General features: G+C 46.6%; 1 protein-coding gene and 1 long non-coding RNA gene across 20 annotated transcripts; both read right to left on the bottom strand.

Annotated features, from left to right (window-relative positions):
* Positions 1-5,610: 5,610 nt before the first annotated feature.
* LOC311375008 (uncharacterized protein) lies at positions 5,611-12,328 on the bottom strand. 19 transcript variants are annotated; one of them, XR_014643188.1, is made up of 9 exons: positions 11,787-12,328; positions 11,637-11,701; positions 11,277-11,508; positions 10,950-11,014; positions 8,284-10,156; positions 7,657-7,722; positions 6,308-7,545; positions 6,049-6,221; positions 5,611-5,637 (listed from the first exon to the last, which is right to left on the bottom strand). XR_014643188.1 is itself a non-coding variant. In XM_084490717.1 (5 exons), exons 1-5 carry the CDS (start codon positions 11,955-11,957, stop codon positions 10,078-10,080), a joined length of 612 nt encoding a protein of 203 aa, XP_084346843.1. In that variant the 5' UTR covers positions 11,958-12,328; the 3' UTR covers positions 8,196-10,077. The 19 variants fall into 19 exon arrangements, 1 of the variants encoding a protein (XP_084346843.1); XR_014643195.1 differs by lacking the exon at positions 5,611-5,637 and having other exon boundaries at positions 5,686-6,221; positions 6,308-7,287; positions 7,494-7,545; positions 7,642-7,722; XR_014643196.1 differs by lacking the exon at positions 5,611-5,637 and having other exon boundaries at positions 5,686-6,221; positions 6,308-6,383; positions 7,494-7,545; positions 7,642-7,722.
* A 2,391-nt stretch (positions 12,329-14,719) lies between these two features.
* Positions 14,720-15,710, bottom strand: LOC311375006. Its single transcript, XR_014643187.1, has 3 exons — positions 15,527-15,710; positions 15,321-15,382; positions 14,720-14,925 (listed from the first exon to the last, which is right to left on the bottom strand). It is a non-coding gene; the product is annotated as an uncharacterized lncRNA (long non-coding RNA).
* Between the last annotated feature and the right edge of the window lie 3,009 nt (positions 15,711-18,719).

Below are 18,719 nucleotides of genomic sequence, written 5' to 3'. Positions count from 1 at the left end.
GGAGGCAAGGATGCAGTACGAGCCAGTTACTTTATTGGCGCACTATAAACACACTGAATAGCCAGACCCACGCAGCCAACCACCGAACCCCGAAGTAATGACCGTCTAACACAGTTGAGCACCGAGTGCTCAATCCAATACTCCACAGGTCGTAATCGCGTGAACGCGTCTGCCCGCGATCGCGCATAAATCCCCCCCCCCCCCCCCCCCCTCAACAATCTCGATCAAGAGGTGTCCCGTATTTGAAAGTCTGGGAGTTGGCAACCCTAGCTATGACCCACTATGTTGTGCTCCATGTACCCACTGTTGACAACGTGACGTGACTAAGCTACCAACACAAACAAAGAGGAGCTGGGAAAGCAAATGAACTAACTACGTGTTTAAGTTGTGAAGGGCAAACGTGCGGCGACACACAGCACTACACAACACAACACAACAACCTGACTTTTAGTACACACCACAATAATCTCAGCTTTAGTACACAATAAAACACGATCTGACTTTAATGACAAACCAAATTTAAAGTTAGAGCCAGGGTCAAAGGCTTGTTGTTAACATTTACAATACACTTCATTATCACAACGCAACATTGTAAAATAATGTTGATAAACTATGATACAAACGAAAATGAGATAAACCTCACCTTAGTGCCTATAATAAAAGCAGTTATGGTCTGTCCATCATATCACAAAGGTTAAATTAAATGGCATGAAGTACAAATATGGCACAAAGGAGGTTGAGAGTAAAAATTAAAAAAAAATAGGGGTGCCGTGGATGGAGAGAAATATGTTTAGGGCCGTGAGCCAGAAGAGTTTGGGAACCGCTGCTCTAGACACATGACATTTACACATTTTAATTGTAAGACCTCCTCTCAGGGGGCCTACGAGACCTCAGCCCCAGGGCCTACTGGCAGGTAAAGGCAGGCCTGTGTGTGTGTGTGTGTGTGTGTGTGTGTGTGTGTGTGTGTGTGTGTGTGTGTGTGTGTGTGTGTGCGAGACGCTTTTATCCAGAGCCACTTACAATCGGTCCATTGGTCATAAGAAGTGAAACAATCTATCGCCGTCGGTGCAGTGAAGACGTCCATAGAACCGAGTGCACTGACAACCGCCAGGCCGACCCCACTCCCCGTGTACGGAGATGAGACAGCCTTCTTAAAGACAAGTATAAAAGGAACTGGAAACAACACAACGTACCGTCTGGGTTATCTAGAACTCCTCACGTATGTCAACGACGGCTGGTGTAACCCAGGACACATCTCCGTAGAGACTGCTAGCTGTCAGCCTGCGGCCACACTAGCTGCCGAGGGAGGTTAGTCACGTGATCACCGTGTCCACGTCCTCCTCAGCGGACGGCCGCCTGTGAGAAGATCCACTCTGTCACAGCGGGGCTGCAGACTGAGCCCTGAGGCCGGATGGTCACCTCTGGGGACTTCAGTCATGTGACTTTGGACTCTACTCCGGCTGGTTTCCACCAGGTTGTAGACTGTCCTAGGAGAAACAACGGGACAATTGACCGCCTGTATGCTAATGTGAGGGACGCCTACAGAGCCACTCCCCCCCCCCCCACCTGGGGAGTCTGATCACAACCTGGTCCATCTACAGCCACTGTCCACCCCCCCGGTCCAACAACAGCCGGTGACACCCCGCACCATCAGAAGGTGGTCAGATGGAGAGAGCCCCGAGAGGCTGGATGGGCTGACCAACCCGCATGGTGAGGACGTAGAGGCCTCCCCTGTCAAGACTGTCCTGTTACCCTAACAACAAGCCCTGGGTAACGCAGGAAGTCACTGCTGCCCTCAACAGGAAGAAGGCTGCCTTCAGAAGCAGGGAGGCCATGAAGGCAGCACAGCAGGAGGTGACACGCCGTGTGAGGGAGGCTGAGGACAGCCACAGGAGAAAGGTGGAGGTCTGGGAAGGTGTGAGGAGCATCACAGGTCAGACCAGAGCCACAGGGGGGACAACGGAGAGGGCCAACCAGCTGAATGACTTTGTCAACAGGTTGAACCAGCCCTTGTCCCCCCCACCCCCGCCCTCACTGCAGCCATCTCTCCTCCTTCCCACCTCCCCCCTGACCCCACAACACCCCCCATCTCCTCCCCCCCTCCCCCTCCTCCTCCTCCTCCTCCACCTCAACACAATCCCTGCCTCTTCAGAAAGGAGGCACATAAAAATACGTTGCTACATGCTAAAAGTTTCCATCCACCTTCACTAACTAAGAACATCCCATTCGGACAATTCCAGAGGTTACGTAGGATCTGCCACAACGATCAAGAGTTTGACACTAAAAGTAAAGAGATGTACAATCGTTTCAGAGAACGAGATTACTCCTCCAAAGTTCTGGACACAGCTCTGGTGAGGGCCAGCTGTGTTGAACGTGATTCTCTGCTCCATACAAAGACATTAACTGCTACAAAGGACAGGGTTTCTTCTTTATCAAATGCGGTCAAAATGTGTGAAATAGTAGTGAAGGCAAAAGGGTTTAGTCAAGTCACACACACACACAGTCACTACTAACCATTTCATCAATGGTAAGACTACATATGTTACACACACACACACACACACACACACACACACACACACACACACACACACACACACACACACACACACACACACACACACACAGTCACTACTAACCATTTCATCAATGGTAAGACTACATATGTCACACACACACACACACACACACACACACACACACACACACACACACACACACACACACACACACACACACACACACACACACACACACACACACACACACATACATGGGGAGGAGGTACGGGGAGGAGGTAAATCTAAGGTAGGTAACCTAAATCTAAATCCTATATCTAAATCTACATCCTAAATATAAATCTACATTTTATATCTAAATATAAATCTTATATGTAAATCTAAATCTAACCCTAAATCTAAATTGAAATCCTGAATCTAATCCTAAATCCATACAACAGATGTACTAATTCTCCTCCATATCTGTCTGTCTGTCTGTCTGTCTGTAGGTCAGACCTGCAGAGCCGCTGTTAACCAAGCTGCTTGCATAGGCTAATATAATATATGTATGTATATTGAATTTAGAATTTCTAGTCATTGTCAATTAAGTCTATTTTAATGCAACCCATTCTGACTTAACTCCAAACCTAATAAAAATAAATTGAACTATAAGTTGTACTATATATTAGTGTAACTTATACGCGGTATTACAAAGTGGATTTTACCGCTACGAGGAAAGCCAGTCGACCAGACGTCCCACAGCCGCTCAGTACAACAAGGCTGTCTGGCGCTCCCTGGTGGCGGAATCACAATGACACAGCTCTACCGTTTATTCTCCAACAGAGACGGACGGACGGACAGGCGGTCGGACAGAGGGAGACATTTGTCAGGCCTCAACAGACCTTGAGGATGTCTGCCGCCTTCACTGCGACCGCCAGCAAGGTTTTCATCACACTGTCGCTGAGAAGTTTCTGTTTTGAAGGAATACAAAATAAACAATTATGAGCAGTAAAGTCACCATTGTGAAGTCCGCTGGTTTCTCAGCAGGTCTGGGGTTGACATTTAACACATTCTTTAGTGTGAGATGAGACGTATGTTTGCTTTGAGGAGAAAAACTAATAAAATAAAACATTCAGGGCCTCTACGATAGATAATGTGGTACAACATGTTGTGTTCTTGTAACCACAGACGTACCAGCTTGTATTGTACGATTTCAACTACATTCCCTCATACTATGATCACTTGTTTAATGATGATAAAGATTTATATATCTGTCCATGTTAACAAATACACAGAAAGCTAACTTATAACAGAACCATAGCACAATAGACAAGTGCGCTGTGTTGTTGTTTGAATGTATGAATAGTGACCTCTGACATGACCTTAAAAGGGCTTCCTCTCATCCTGGAGTATCTCTGCGTCGCAGGCTCTCAGCAGCCTAACCACGTGATTGGCTGAGGCCTGGTCGATGTCACGCGTCAGCGGGTTGGACTTCTCCGAAACAGGAAGTTCAGACTCGTAGTCTGGAAACTTTTTGGAATCAAATGAAAGTAAACTGCATGAATGAAATGCATTTAATTCATTAAATACCATTTTGAGAAATGATCTTGGAGGCTTAACATCACTGTATGTTACCCTCACCTACAGCGGCGGAGCCACAAATGTCCATATAGGAGGCACAGGAAAAAACAGGCGGGCAAAGCCAATCTGATTGAACCTAAGATAGGCCTCGATTAGATGCACCATACAAACATTAATCAAAGGCATGTTATATTTATGACATAAAGGTGGAATTTATTAAAGGCATTTGATCACAGCCGACAAATTACGCAGAAACATTTTAAACTTGCGCAAAACTGCATGAACCCATGCATCGGCGCGTCACATTTATTGAACGCTTCACCGCTCTCGGTCACAGCTGACAATTCACCGTCAGGCTAAACATTTTAAACCTGCGCAAAACCGCATGAACGAAGCTTTGGTGTGCATCACATCAAAGTGAAACAGATTGGCCGTATAAGACAAGCCTACTGCAAAGATGACAACTTATCACACACACAGAGAGAGAGAGAGAGAGAGAGAGAGAGAGAGAGAGAGAGAGAGAGAGAGAGAGAGAGAGAGAGAGAGAGAGAGAGAGAGAGAGAGAGAGAGAGAGAGAGAGAGAGAGAGTCCTCCTCAACAGACAGGCCTAATGTCTGATGGCTATATGTCTTTATTTCTTATATTTGTATAGTGGGAGGGCTCTCACAGAAACGTTCAGGAGGGGAGGGGGGAGGAGCTGCCGGCTGTTTGCGATGTGACTGATTCTTGAGCTCTCAGACGAGCGCTGACTTGTGCGCCTTTTTTAGACGGTGAACGTAAACGAAGGAAAGCCCTCTGATTGGACGGGCAAGACTGACAATGAGGCGGGCCTAGGCCCGTCCAGGCCCGCCGTGGCCACGCCTCTGCTCACCTAGCACCTTGTGAAATACTAAGTATGACTAAGTAGAGTGAAATGAGACTAGAACGTAGACAAATCTACCTGCTGTACGAGCAGCTGGAAGTCAATTCATACCATTTTCGTCGTTTCTGAAGATAAACTAATCTGCAAGCATAATATACTTCAGAGCAGCCAATAGTAACCGTCTGGTGAGGATAAATATCACAATAATGTCAACGGAAACTGTGCAGTTCTTACCTCCCATTCACACGTAGATAAGGGTCCGCATTTCACATTTGGTTCAGCCACTTCAGTAGCAGGCGTGAGTGAGTGAGTGAGTGAGTGAGTGAGTGAGTGAGTGAGTGAGTGAGTGTGTGTGTGTGTGATGGAGGGAGTGCTGTGAGTCTACACAGTAACCTTTGATCCAGACAAGTGGAATACAGATCTCTCTCTCTTCAACTCAATTTAAAAAATTTAAAATTAGTCCTACCAGCTCACCACTCCTTGCAGTGATGAGGAGGAGGAATCATTTCAAAGAAGGACGAAGACGAAGGGAGGCCCACAGCCTCCTCCATGACGGTCATTAGTCTCCTCCAAGGGTCTCTCAACCAGAAGTGCATGAAGCCTTTTAAAAGGCTTTTCTAATGGACCTTTCTGTCTCTCCCTCTCTCCCTGTCAGTCTCTTCCTGTTCCTTTCATCACACTGTCGCTGAGAAGTTTCTGTTTTGAAGGAATACAAAATAAACAATTATGAGCAGTAAAGTCACCATTGTGAAGTCCGCTGGTTTCTCAGCAGGTCTGGGGTTGACATTTAACACATTCTTTAGTGTGAGATGAGACGTATGTTTGCTTTGAGGAGAAAAACTAATCAAATAAAACATTCAGGGCGTCTACGATAGATAATGTGGTACAACATGTTGTGTTCTTGTAACCACAGACGTACCAGCTTGTATTGTACGATTTCAACGACATTCCCTCATACTATGATCACTTGTTTAATGATGATAAAGATTTATATATCTGTCCATGTTAACAAATACACAGAAAGCTAACTTATAACAGAACCATAGCACAATAGACAAGTGCGCTGTGTTGTTGTTTGAATGTATGAATATTGACCTCTGACATGACCTTAAAAGGGCTTCCTCTCATCCTGGAGTATCTCTGCGTCGCAGGCTCTCAGCAGCCTAACCACGTGATTGGCTGAGGCCTGGTCGATGTCACGCGTCAGCGGGTTGGACTTCTCCGAAACAGGAAGTTCAGACTCGTAGTCTGGAAACTTTTTGGAATCCAATGAAAGTAAACTGCATGAATGAAATGTATTTAATTCATTAAATACCATCTTGAGAAATGATCTTGGAGGCTTAACATCACTGTATGTTACCCTCACCTACAGCGGCGGAGCCACAAATGTCCATATAGGAGGCACAGGAAAAAACAGGCGGGCAAAGCCAATCTGATTGAACCTAAGATAGGCCTCGATTAGATGCACCATACAAACATTAATCAAAGGCATGTTATATTTATGACATAAAGGTGGAATTTATTAAAGGCATTTGATCACAGCTGACAGATTACGCGGAAACATTTTAAACTTGCGCAAAACTGCATGAACCCATGCATCGGCGCGTCACATTTATTGAACGCTTCACCGCTCTCGGTCACAGCTGACAATTCACCGTCAGGCTAAACATTTTAAACCTGCGCAAAACCGCATGAACGAAGCTTTGGTGTGCATCACATCAAAGTGAAACAGATTGGCCGTATAAGACAAGCCACAAGTGTCCATATAGGAGGTGTTACGGTGTCCAGAAGAATATAACAGCAGCGTTCAGACAACCGAACACAAAGAGTCTGACGACAGGGTTTTAAGGGGGAAATTAAACGTCTTTACTTGTTGGAACAAGGATCTTTTGGTTCCACATGAGAGCAACGATCAAATGAAAAGAAACCCCATCAACAGAACGGCCAAGGTGGTTACGACATGACAGGAAAACGACAAAGAAGAAACCCTCCCGCTCACCAGTGGGTGGAGCGCCTTACCTGCCCCCGAGCCCGACGCACAAGTCACGGAGCGGACAAATGAAAACAGTGCGTCTTCCGGTGAAGCTAACTGACTACCCTAACTGATCTTACACCTAAAGTGAGGAAAGTCACCACCAAGGCCTAAATAATAGTAACAAAGGGAAGGCGTTGAAAGCATTCAGTAATGATTTACACTGTTGAACTAAAAGTAACCAGTGTACAGGTGGGCAGCCTGTGCTCCATTGGAGAGAGAGAGACGCCGTCTTCCACTGGGCTTTATATGAGTGGGGGCGGCGCCAACAACCAGGGAGAGCCAATCAGCACCTCGTAGCCAGTAGGCTCCGCCTCCAGGAGGGGATGGAGGTGATTGGATGCAGGAGCAAAACAAAAACAACATATTAGTGCAAACACACAAAGCCACCACAAGAGCCAGAACATTATAGTACTACCCCGTAACGCCCCCACCCTTAAGGAGATCAATTGGGGGGTTTCTTTAGGCACTATTCACAATTTTATTTTATATACAGGAATGAGTAAAAACTTAAATATACTCATCATCAGTTGACTACTCTGCCGCAGTTCAACTGGAAAGGAAATGCATTCCTGAAAAAAAAACACAACAAACAAAAGTACGATGAGCCCACAATTTATGTACGTATAATTATATATAAACAGACACGCCCCCACCACCTCACGGACCACTGGCTGACGCACCAGGTGGGACTCCGCCTCCGAGACCGAGCAGCCAATCAGCAGACAGATCAGAGCCAGAGGGACGACCTTATGGGGAGCCAGAATGAACACAAACCAGAGTGGGAGGAGTCACTGACAGCAGCGCACTTCAACCCCCACACACACACACACACACACACACACACACACACACACACACACACACACACACACACACACACACACACACACACACACACACACACACACACACACACACACACACACAGTCGTTCACCAGACAGGAAGAAGAATCACTTCTGACAAGCATGTTCTTTTTCTGTCCGTCTACAATCCGTCACAATCCACCAATTCATCCTCATATTCATCATCACCCATCATACATCATCCACCCCATGATCTACCAACCCTCCCAACATCCACCCGTCTATAACCCACCTACCACCGTCTATAACCCACCTACCACCGTCTATAACCCACCTACCACCGTCTATAACCCACCTACCACCGTCTATAACCCACCTACCACCGTCTATAACCCACCTACCACCGTCTATAACCCACCTACCACCGTCTATAACCCACCTACCACCGTCTATAACCCACCTACCACCGTCTATAACCCACCGACCACCCGTCCTCCAGCACCTTGCTCTGGGTGCTGGCGGCGTGCGTGTGCGCGGTGATGTCAGCGTTCAGGAGGTCCACCTCCAGCCGGTCGCTCCGGTAGACGGCCCCCAGCAGAGCCCCCCTGCAGCGGGGCTGGGGGTGCCCTGACAGACCCTGAGGGTGGAGGGGGTGGAGGTCAGAGACACACAGACACCACAACAGTCCAGTGGTCTGGGGGGTGTGTGACTGCCTGCTCTAAAGGTTGTGGGTTGGATGCCAGGTGTCCCCTGTCTAACCCGTAGGCGTCCTGGAGCCAGACGGCCCCTGAGGCTCCGTCAGACCACCCTCCTACGCGCGTCACTGCTAACAAAATGGACCCTTGTTTTGAAAAGAGGAGTGTGAGGAGATCTGTGTTCACCCAAACGTATACAACACATATTGAAGGAACACAAAGACACACAAAGGGAGTCTTCTTCTTCTTCTCCTTGATTATTGAGGCAGTTGTCAGGGACGCGGGAAGTCAGTTTGAGTTGGGGTTGCTGAGAGGAAGTATATATAATGACGTCATAATAAATGATGCGCAACATTCATGGTTTACGTAGTAATACGGCCAGCAACATTTGACACCAGTTTTAGAACGTTTTACACTACAGACATGTTGACCACCAACATGCCAAAGCAGCTATAGAACCTTATTCAGCAACGGACAGATCACACACACACGGAATGGAGGTTTATTTCTGCTCAAGAGGCAGGCCAGGAATCCGGTCAAGGGGACAGCAACAGGCAATGGTAGGGCAGTCATAGGGATGGGACTTCAGGTGCGATGAGGGCCAATTACAAGGATGGCTAATGACTGGTAATGGTTTACCTCACAAGTGAGGTAAGGGGGAAGAGAGAGATATATAGAGTGGGTTAGTATTGCTATACGTTTCATGATGGTTAGTATTAAGTGTATCAATGGTACTATATAGTGTTACACTATAGAGAGAAAAGGCAAGAAATGTTATATATTGATAATATGATTTATCAAGTCTCAGTTCATAGCCGGGTGAACACATAGTTCAACAGTAATCCCAAAAAATACCCCATTCCAGTTGTCAGGTAAGTGTGGCAGGACCTTTTCCTGTTTATCACACATTTCACGAAGGTGGGCTACACAAAATTGGGTTGGAAAGCTAGACTAGCTATACTGTATAGCCACTGTCCATCTGATTGTCTAGTTAGCTAATATCATCATACGTGCTTTTACTGGCTTGATATTCGCTGCTATGGTTAAGGTTAGGTTTAGGGTTAGGGGTGAGGATGAGGATAAGGGCGAGGATTAGGGTAAGGTTGGGGGTGAGGGTAAGGGAGGCGGGCGGTTAGGGTATAGGGGAGGGGAGAGGTTAGGGTTAGAGGAGGGGGAGGTATGAGTAAAGGAGGGGGGAGGGGGAGGTAAGGGTGTATGGGGGGGGGAGGACAGAGGTCAGGGTATAGAGGGGGAGGTTAGGGTATAGGGGAGGGAGGTTGGGAGAGGATATGGGAGGGCGGAGGTTAGGATATAGGGGAGGGGAGAGGTAACCTTACCTCATTAGGGTAACATGCATGTGTATAATAAAAATTACCATACAACATGCCACACAACCAGGTCATTTTAAATGATTTTATATCATAAAACATCAGTATACATTTCAACATCTGTGCGCACAGTGAAACAATTCTGGGATGTGATTAAAAAAAAACAACGGTTCATCATGAGACCATCTGACCCTAACTCTGTCCCTAACACTGAACCATGAGGAACCCGCCAAGGAACCCTTGAGAAACAAGGAACCCTTGACAACCCGTGACTTAAGTCACGTCCTGCGAGGTAGAAGTTGCATCTGAAGTCTCCACCGTCCAGCTCCGACGAGGCGCCGTCGGTGGGTCACTGAAATGTTGCAAGAGGAGAAACACAAATCGTTAGCCTCGTAGCATAATCTATGTTGCTAGCCATAGGCCAACAATGTCAATGAGGCTACCAATGTCGATTACACTATGAGGCTACCCATGTCGATTACACTATGAGGCTACCCATGTCGATTACACTATGAGGCTACCCATGTCGATTACACTATGAGGCTACCCATGTCGATTACACTATGAGGCTACCCATGTTGATTACGCTATGAGGCTACCATGTTGATTACACTATGGGGCTACCAATGTCAATTATGCTACAATATCAATTATACTATGAGGCTAATGATATAGATAACTCTATGAGGCTAGCGATGTTGATTATGCTATGAGGCTAACAATACCATTATGCTATGAAGCTAACGATATCCATTATGCTATGAAGCTAACTATATCCATTATGCTAGGAGGCTAACGATGTCCAGCTAGGCGGCTAACCAGATTCCGGGTCTCCCTCCAGATAGGTGGCTCCTCCTCCATCATTTTGTCCATGATTTTTTTAGTTTATATAATGTGTTGAAGAAAATACTTTTGTTTTGAGAATTCTACACTAGAAACACAGTGGTAGTAGTTTATTATTCTTTGGACACTTTGTTGAAATAATTCTGAATCAAATCAAATTTTAAACTTCAACATGAAACATGCACACACTTGGGAATTTGTAATTCAGGAATATAGTAAAACATTCTGTGAATTTAACAGCATAGCTTTGGTGGTGAAACGATGTAAAAAAAAAAAAAAAAAAAAAAACTGTTGGTATTAACCTTCCAAAGACTTGAGCAGTCCCATCGTAGTCCTCGTCTCGCTCCTGGTGGGTCATCAGCTTCATCTGTTCACAATACAAACACACATTAAAAGGGTGATGTCACCAGGTGTGAGTGTGACCAGCTGTTACGTTTTAGTGTCCACCTTGATGTACGCTGGATAAACTATAGTAGTAGCAGCTGATGTGACCGTAATTACTTCAAATCACAGCTTTGGCTAAAATTCACAGAATGAAAAATCTGAAGGAAAAACTAATGAAGACCCTCTACGATCGTTTGAAATAATTAAAAAGAACCTCCAGGTGTCAAGTGTTTGGTTATGGTTACCCTCCGGTCCAGCCTGGTGCCCCATTCCTGGTCCAGGGGGATCTGGATACCCTCCGGTCCAGCCTGGTGCCCCATTCCTGGTCCAGGGGGATCTGGATACCCTCCGGTCCAGCCTGGTGCCCCATTCCTGGTCCAGGGGGATCTGGATACCCTCTGGTCCAGCCTGGTGCCCCATTCCTGGTCCAGGGGGATCTGGATACCCTCTGGTCCAGCCTGGTACCCCATGCCTGGTCTAGGGGGATCTAGTTACCCTACATTATAATTAAGTGCGAGAAAAGCACTAGACACATAATAATAATAATAATAATAATAATAATAATAATTATTATTATTATTATTATCCACCCTGGTGACCCATACCTGGTCCAGTGTGATCTGGTCACCTGCTGGTCCTCAGCCTCTGGTCCACCCTGGTCCAGGAGATCCTGTGAAGTCAGACAGCATCTTTATAGACCTGTGCACAACGCGGTCGCGAATCTAACTACCAACCCCCCCGCAGGAGCCCCTTACCTTGAGCTGGAACGACGATGGAGATCTTGGGGTGCTTTGGTCGTCTTGTTGCAAAATACAGCCAACAGACTTACCTTGAGCAGATCTAGTAGTTTGTTGCTGTTGGTTCATGTACAAATAATTGACTATACATTTCATATCCCCCCCATTTAGCAAATAATTCCCACCCATAAACAAGGCTGACAACAGTACAAAATAACAAACTTCTCATGCCTTTTGTCTACTTCCTTACTACTCTCTAAAACATCGCATGCACATCGCATGAGTGTTGCCTTACTGATCAGGGTGTGATCTGAGTGACCAGAGATGCATGCTGGGATACTGTGCCATCTGACGCCTACAGTTCTGTAGAGGTTCCCCCTCAGGAGAAACCAAGTTTTCAAAAGGCTGTCGTGACATCAGTTACATGACCTGGAACGTCCGTCAAGACCGTGACAGGGACTCCCCAAGGAGAAACGCCAAAGGGTAGGCTGTGAGGCTCCCCCTCTCGGCGACTAGAATACAACAGCTCTTACAGGAGAGAATCATGGCGCACATTTCAACGTTCCTCTTCATAGACCTTCAAGCCCCAGTGAGGCTTTCTTCACCTCTTCTGAAGAAGAGCACAACTGCAGCTCGACAGGGACGCTAGTTGGGATGTTTCCAAGATGGTTTCCAATTCAGCCCGAGAAATACTTGGATCTCAGGGCAGGAGTACAGGAGATCCAGAGGGCTTGCCAGCAGTCCATCATGTTTAGGTTAGGTAGGGAAGCCACGTTGCAGAATGTTTCATCTTCCATCTTCAGTTAGTTGGTTGGTTTCTCATCCGATTCTGTCCATTCGGAATGCCATTAGTCCATCATCCATTGTACCAAGTAGCCATTGTCGCTTCCCATTGTTTGCATGATTCAGTCACACTACAATCCAAGCTGCATGACACTCAAGTCATCCTGTCCAGTGTGTAGAAGGTCGAATTGAGATCCAGATGCTAGATCGCTCCAGGCTCTTGCTGTATTGAACACCCACTTTGTTATCCTCTTTGATTTAGGCCACAGACTTGAGTCATCAGAAACATCCGACCAAATGACACTCAAGGGTGTTTCAGGAAGAGTAGCATCCTCCTATAGCTGAAGATTAAAATGTTCAGGTAATACAAGCCAAGTAGAAGTAGAAAAATTTCCCCCTCACACATGTGGTGCCCAGTACCAGGTTAAAGATTGCCCCTCTCACACTTAGTGCCCCATGCCAGGGCAACGATTGCCCCTCACACTTAGTGCCAAATGCAAGGTTAAAGATCACCCCTCTCACACTTAATGCCCCGTGCAAAGTCAACAATTGCCCCGCTCACACTTAGTGCCCCATGCCAGGTTAAATATTGCCCCTCACATGAAGTAGTGCCCCATGCCATGCAAAGATTGCCCCTCACACTTAGTACCCCATGACATGCAAAGATTGACCAGTACCAGGTTAAAGATCACACCTCTTTATTTTCAATTATTAGATTGTGTATTTACACAAACAATGACAATACTCAAAGGAATACAAAGCCAAACGAGAGGAGAGACCAGTGGAGGGTTTGTAGGTCTTTGAGAGAGGAGACCAGCGGTGGCTTTGTAGGTCTTTGAGAGACGAGACCAGCGCTGGGTTTGACGGAGAGACCAGTGGAGGTTTTGTAGGTCTTTGAGAGACCAGTGGTGGGTTTTTAGGTCCTTGAGAGAGGAGAGACCAGCAGAGGTTTTGACAGAGAGACCAGCGCTGGGTTTGTAGGTCTTTGAGACGAGACCAGTGGCGGGATTGACGGAGAGACCAGTGCTGGGTTTGTAGGTCTTTGAGAGACGAGATACCAGTGCTGAGTTTGTAGGTCTTTGCGCCCTGCCCTTCACAAAGAAAAGAGAACTCTTCCCGGGGCTCCCGCCAGCTTCTCCGGGGTCGTTTGCGTTACTGCACTGGACGCCTCGCGGCGCCTATCTCCGCCTCTCCAGATTTGGGAATATGAACCCGACTCCCTTTCGAGAGACCCTCCACTGGTCTCTCGTCTCTGCGGGGCGACGGAGGCCATCGCCCCTTAGAGACGAGAGACCAGTGGAGGGTTTGTAGGTCTTTGAGAGGAGAAACCAGTGGTGGGTTTGTAGGTCTTTAAGAAGAGACCAGTGGTGGGTTTGTAGGTACTTGAGAGCGGAGAGACCAGTGGTGGGTTTGACGGAGAGACCAGCGCTGGGTTTGTAGGTCTTTGAGAGAAGAGAAACCAGTGGAGGGTTTGATGGAGAGACCAGTGGTGGGGGGGCTAGGGCTTCAAAGCGTACGGAGGGAAACGTTGGAACGTGCTCCGTGGTTCTCAGGTGCAGGAACCAGGTTGGGTTATAGTTGCTGAGAGGGACAGCCCTCACATCTCGCCCCCTGGTGTGTCTCCTTGAGGAGTCCCTGTCTCCATCCTGAAGGACGTTCCAGTTCATGTAACTGACGTGACGACGGCCTCTTAAACACTCGGGTTCCCCTGAGGGGGAACGTCTACACAACTGAAGGCCTCAAACAGCGCAGAACCCTCGCATGCATCTCTGGTCAGTCAGTCACACACCCTTATCAGTAGGACAACACACACGGGATGTGATGCAATGATGAGGAATGTAGTAGGAAAGTGGACGGATAAAGTATCTTCTAGGGACGAATGAGAGGCATGAGAACACGAGAGAGCGAGAGCGAGAGCGAGAGCGAGAGAGCCTACGTGGGGCGGGGCAGGGCCTACGTGGGGCGGGGCAGGGCCTACGTGGGGCGGGGCAGGGCCTACGTGGGGCGGGGCAGGGCCTACGTGGGGCGGGGCCTACGTGGGGCGGGGCAGGGCCTACGTGGGGCGGGGCAGGGCCTACGTGGGGCGGGGCAGGGCCTACGTGGGGCGGGGCAGGGCCTACGTGGGGCGGGGCCTACGTGGGGCAGGGCCTACGTGGGGCGGGGCCTACGTGGGGCGGGGCAGGGCCTACGTGGGGCGGGGCAGGGCCTACGTGGGGCGGGGCAGGGCCTACGTGGGGCGGGGCCTGAGAACCGGTTCAAACTAAACGCTGTCAGCCCACAGCATTAAAAGAAAATGTTGTGACTTACAGTTCGCAGTTTCTTCTTCTTCGTGGTTCGATCGTGATACTCACAGAATCTGTTTCTTCTTCTTGAGCTGTGAAGGAGAGCAACGAGATTAGTTTTACGGCTTGTGTGTGTGGCTGTGTGTGTGTGTGTGTGTGTGTGTGTGTGTGTGTGTGTTTTAATTAGTGATTAATCCAATAAATCCAAATAAGTTATTAAAATAAGTTATTTTCCCATCTAACTACGACGGTAACCGAGTGCGGAGTCATTGTGTGACGTCATGGCCCCGCCCCCCCTACGTCTTCCGCCGCCAACTCCGTCATGGAGTCATTGATAAATATCTGCAGCCGCGTCACCCGGCGAAAAATTAACTCAATTAAAAACAGCTTACGACGACATACATCCAGAACTACTATTATTCAACTTATCAAGTAGGCCTAGAGTAAAAAACAATTAAGATAAATTATAAATAAGTGTCCTACTCACAGCAGGTCCGGATGTAGCGGGCCGTTTTACTTCAAAAAGTGTTCGTTAACCCGACGGTCAACCTGGAAAACAAAAGGACCAGACGGATCATTAGTTACTTTTATAACTTCAACCGGACGTTTCTAACCATGTTTCGGTTAAACTACTAAAATAACGTCAATATTAACCGTGTAATGGAGACGGCTCAGCGTCTTTTTCAATCTAACCTGTGGTGGAGCCAACAGCTGACGGAGCGCGAGCAGCAGCAGCACAGTGAGGCTCAATGGAGACGCAGCGCGATCCGCACCGAGACCCGCGAAATAATCAGCGAATAATCAGCGGAACTACATGCAGGTGTGCGCCGCCATAGATACATGTGTGTGTGTGTGTGTGTGTGTGTGTGTGTGTGTGTGTGTGTGTGTGTGTGTGTGTGTGTGTGTGTGTGTGTGTGTGTGTGTGTGTGTGTGTGTGTGTGTGTGTGTGTGTGTGTGTGTGTGTGTGTGTGTGTGTGTGTGTGTGTGTGTGTGTGTGTGTGTGTGTGTGTGTTGAGCGGGGGTGGGAGTGGGTGGGTGGGTTTGGGTTACAAACTGTGGGTGTGTGTTTGGGTTTGTGTGTTTAAAAGGTGAACGATATGTGGATGAGTGGGAATAAATGGTATATATTATGTGGATGTGTGAGTGTGGTTTAAAACCATATGGAGTAGAGGAATACTGTTACTACCAGGAATTGTATGCTGATTGAAGTATGAAATTACACCGTATGATGGTGTATTTCCTTTTGATGAAAATAATAAAAAAGAATAAATAAAAAAATGCCTAATGTGTAACATAACTAATTAACTATAACTGTATTGATACAATTACTATTATAGAACATAAAAAAAATAGAACACAACTTACTTAACTTAAATATGCAAATTACAACATTTGGGCAAATTATGCAACTATGAAAGTCTTTATAGTTGCATTTGTTTATTCCCAAAATAGAAATGCTATAACGGCATAAAAAATAATAAAATCAATCAGCTCAGATATTTATTGTCAAAGTGATGAACTTATCAAAACGTACAGAAATCCAAATGACACTAAATGTTTCAAATGACATTAATAAAATAATACATTATATTGTTACTTTAATATTCTTATATTGTATATTTGAACAGTGTTCCAATATATTAGTCAAACATTTACATGTATTAAATCTATATCTGTACATATTTTATACAAACAAAAACAAGGCGATGACATTATAGTCATACATCAAATATCCGTACAGTCACACCCAATTCATAAAGAAGACATTTATTGCCTGTTACACAATGCATGGACAAACAAATGAAAAAAAACGAATCGATTGTATTTATTTAATCAAAGCAATCAGTACATCCCCCCCCCCCCCAAAAAAAATAATATAGATTGCATTTCATATCAAAATTATTCAAATAATAATTATAAATTGAGCTTGTTCTCTTTTAAACGGAACGGTGTGAACTTCTTGGGAGGGCTAGTGAACATGTGTTGATGACCTTGACCTCTGAGCCTAGGGTCAGAGGGAAGGGCTAGTGAACATGTGTTGATGACCTTGACCTCTGAGCCTAGGGTCAGAGGGAAGGGCTAGTGAACATGTGTTGATGACCTTGACCTCTCTGAGCCTAGGGTCAGAGGGGAGGGCTAGTGAACATGTGTTGATGACCTTGACCTTTGACCCTAGGGTCAGAGGGGAGGGCTAGTGAACATGTGTTGATGACCTTGACCTTTGACCCTAGGGTCAGAGGGGAGGGCTAGTGAACATGTGTTGATGACCTTGACCTCTCTGACCCTAGGCTACGGTCACCTGGCTCCTGTCCCTTCGTAGTATGGGCTCTCCTCCAGTGCCTCCTCGATGACCGCCTGAAACGGACCAGAACCAACCGTCACCGCTTCAAACCGGATCAATCACACAGGGACCAGAAAGAACGATTCTGACCAATGAACAGCAGGGGCCTCATGTACAAAGCCTTTCTGACTAAAACTTTGCGGACGCCAAAATCTGGAAAGCTGCTGCGCACAAATAAATCCGGATGTATCAATCCTTGCGTAAGCACGATTTCACGCAGATTCTCTTTGTACATCCCAATTAACGTGACATTGAGCGCACATGCACGAGCCCGTCTCTCCACCCAGTCTCCTCCCTCATTTAATATGCTAATTCTTATAAATAGGCCTGCAGTAGTGCGCTCGTTAGGAGAAAGGAGAACATGGAGAAAGGAAGAAAAAATAACTTTAGTGAATGCGAGGTGGAGGTGCTGATTTCGGAGGTAGAGGCCAGAAATAAGATCTTGTTTGGCTCTCTTTCCTCCGGAATCAGCACCAAAAGCAAAAAACTGGCGTGGGAAAACGTTGCCAAGTCGGTCAATGAGGTTGGGGCGGAAAGCCGAACTGTGGCTGACATAAAAAAAAAAGTGGTCGGACATCAAGGTGGACGTAAAAAGAAAGGTCTCTGCTCTGACCCCGGAGAAGCGTGGGTCAGAGCGCAGCGGGGCGGAGTCTGGGAGCTCGCCCTATTTGAGCAAAGGGTGGCAGCTGTGATTTGGGATCGGCTCTTTTTTGTCCAAAAAATCATAATAGTCGCGGAACACCCGTTAATTTTGAATGCGACCATCTTCTAACAAGGCCAACACTGCCATTGTCAACCTATCGATTATTGCCACATTTTGCGCATGCTTTTATATTCTCATTTGTTTGGATGCATGCTGACGATAGGTTGTATCCATACACCCAATGTGTCAATAATATGTACATAATTCGAAATTGGCCGACTGGTTCATTGATGGATTGATTTTAAGTAACAATGGCTTGTGCTTACTCCACTCAACATCACATAATAATATTGCAGTCAAGAATTTCACAACAAATGTGTGAAGAGAGATCATATGTCATGCGTGGTCCGGAAAATATGTAACGTTTAATAAACAAGCCATCACTGAAAATAATATTGCTGGGGCCTCCTTTTAATTCCAATATTGACAATTTAGTTTTATGGGTCTGTTTAAGTTTAGCCTAACAACAGTGTCACATTATGCGTCTCGACAACAATAACGCATGATTGAAGCGCATTTAAGATCACGCATTCCGACGTTCAAATCCACTTTGAACTCGCCTCATATTGCAATATTACTTCATGACTCGTGATCGCGTAGGCCTCATGTTGTTGCGCTGCATTGCCTCTATGTGCCGCCAACTGACTAAATGCAGCAGAAATGTGCGTAAGCCAGGCATTTAGTTTGCGTGGAGAACCGCACTTTCTCACGTCAAGTCAGTCTTTGTACATCGAGAGTCTACCTACCCTTGTAAAGATCGATATTTGTGGGTGGGTGAGCGAGTGTAATGCCTCCTTATACCGCCAGGGGGTGCACTAGCCCTTCAAACAATGTTTGAAGGG

The sequence above is a fragment of the Micromesistius poutassou genome (genome assembly GCF_964030765.1).
Source record: "Micromesistius poutassou genome assembly, contig: SCAFFOLD_3199, whole genome shotgun sequence".
In the NCBI taxonomy this organism is placed as follows: Eukaryota; Metazoa; Chordata; class Actinopteri; order Gadiformes; family Gadidae; genus Micromesistius; species Micromesistius poutassou.
The sequence above is the reverse complement of the archived record's forward strand: the minus strand, read 5'-3'. Positions and strand labels throughout refer to the sequence as shown.

Excerpts from the sequence above, each read along its gene's own strand:
- LOC311375008 (XM_084490717.1), bottom strand. The coding sequence starts at position 11,957 with ATGGGTGGGAATTATTTGCTAAATGGGGGGGATATGAAATGTATAGTC. Across the intron at positions 11,702-11,786 it reads CATCGTCGTTCCAGCTCAAG|GATCTCCTGGACCAGGGTGG; the intron begins GTAAGGGGCTCC and ends CTGACTTCACAG. Across the intron at positions 10,157-10,949 it reads ACTGCTCAAGTCTTTGGAAG|TGACCCACCGACGGCGCCTC; the intron begins GTTAATACCAAC and ends GCAACATTTCAG.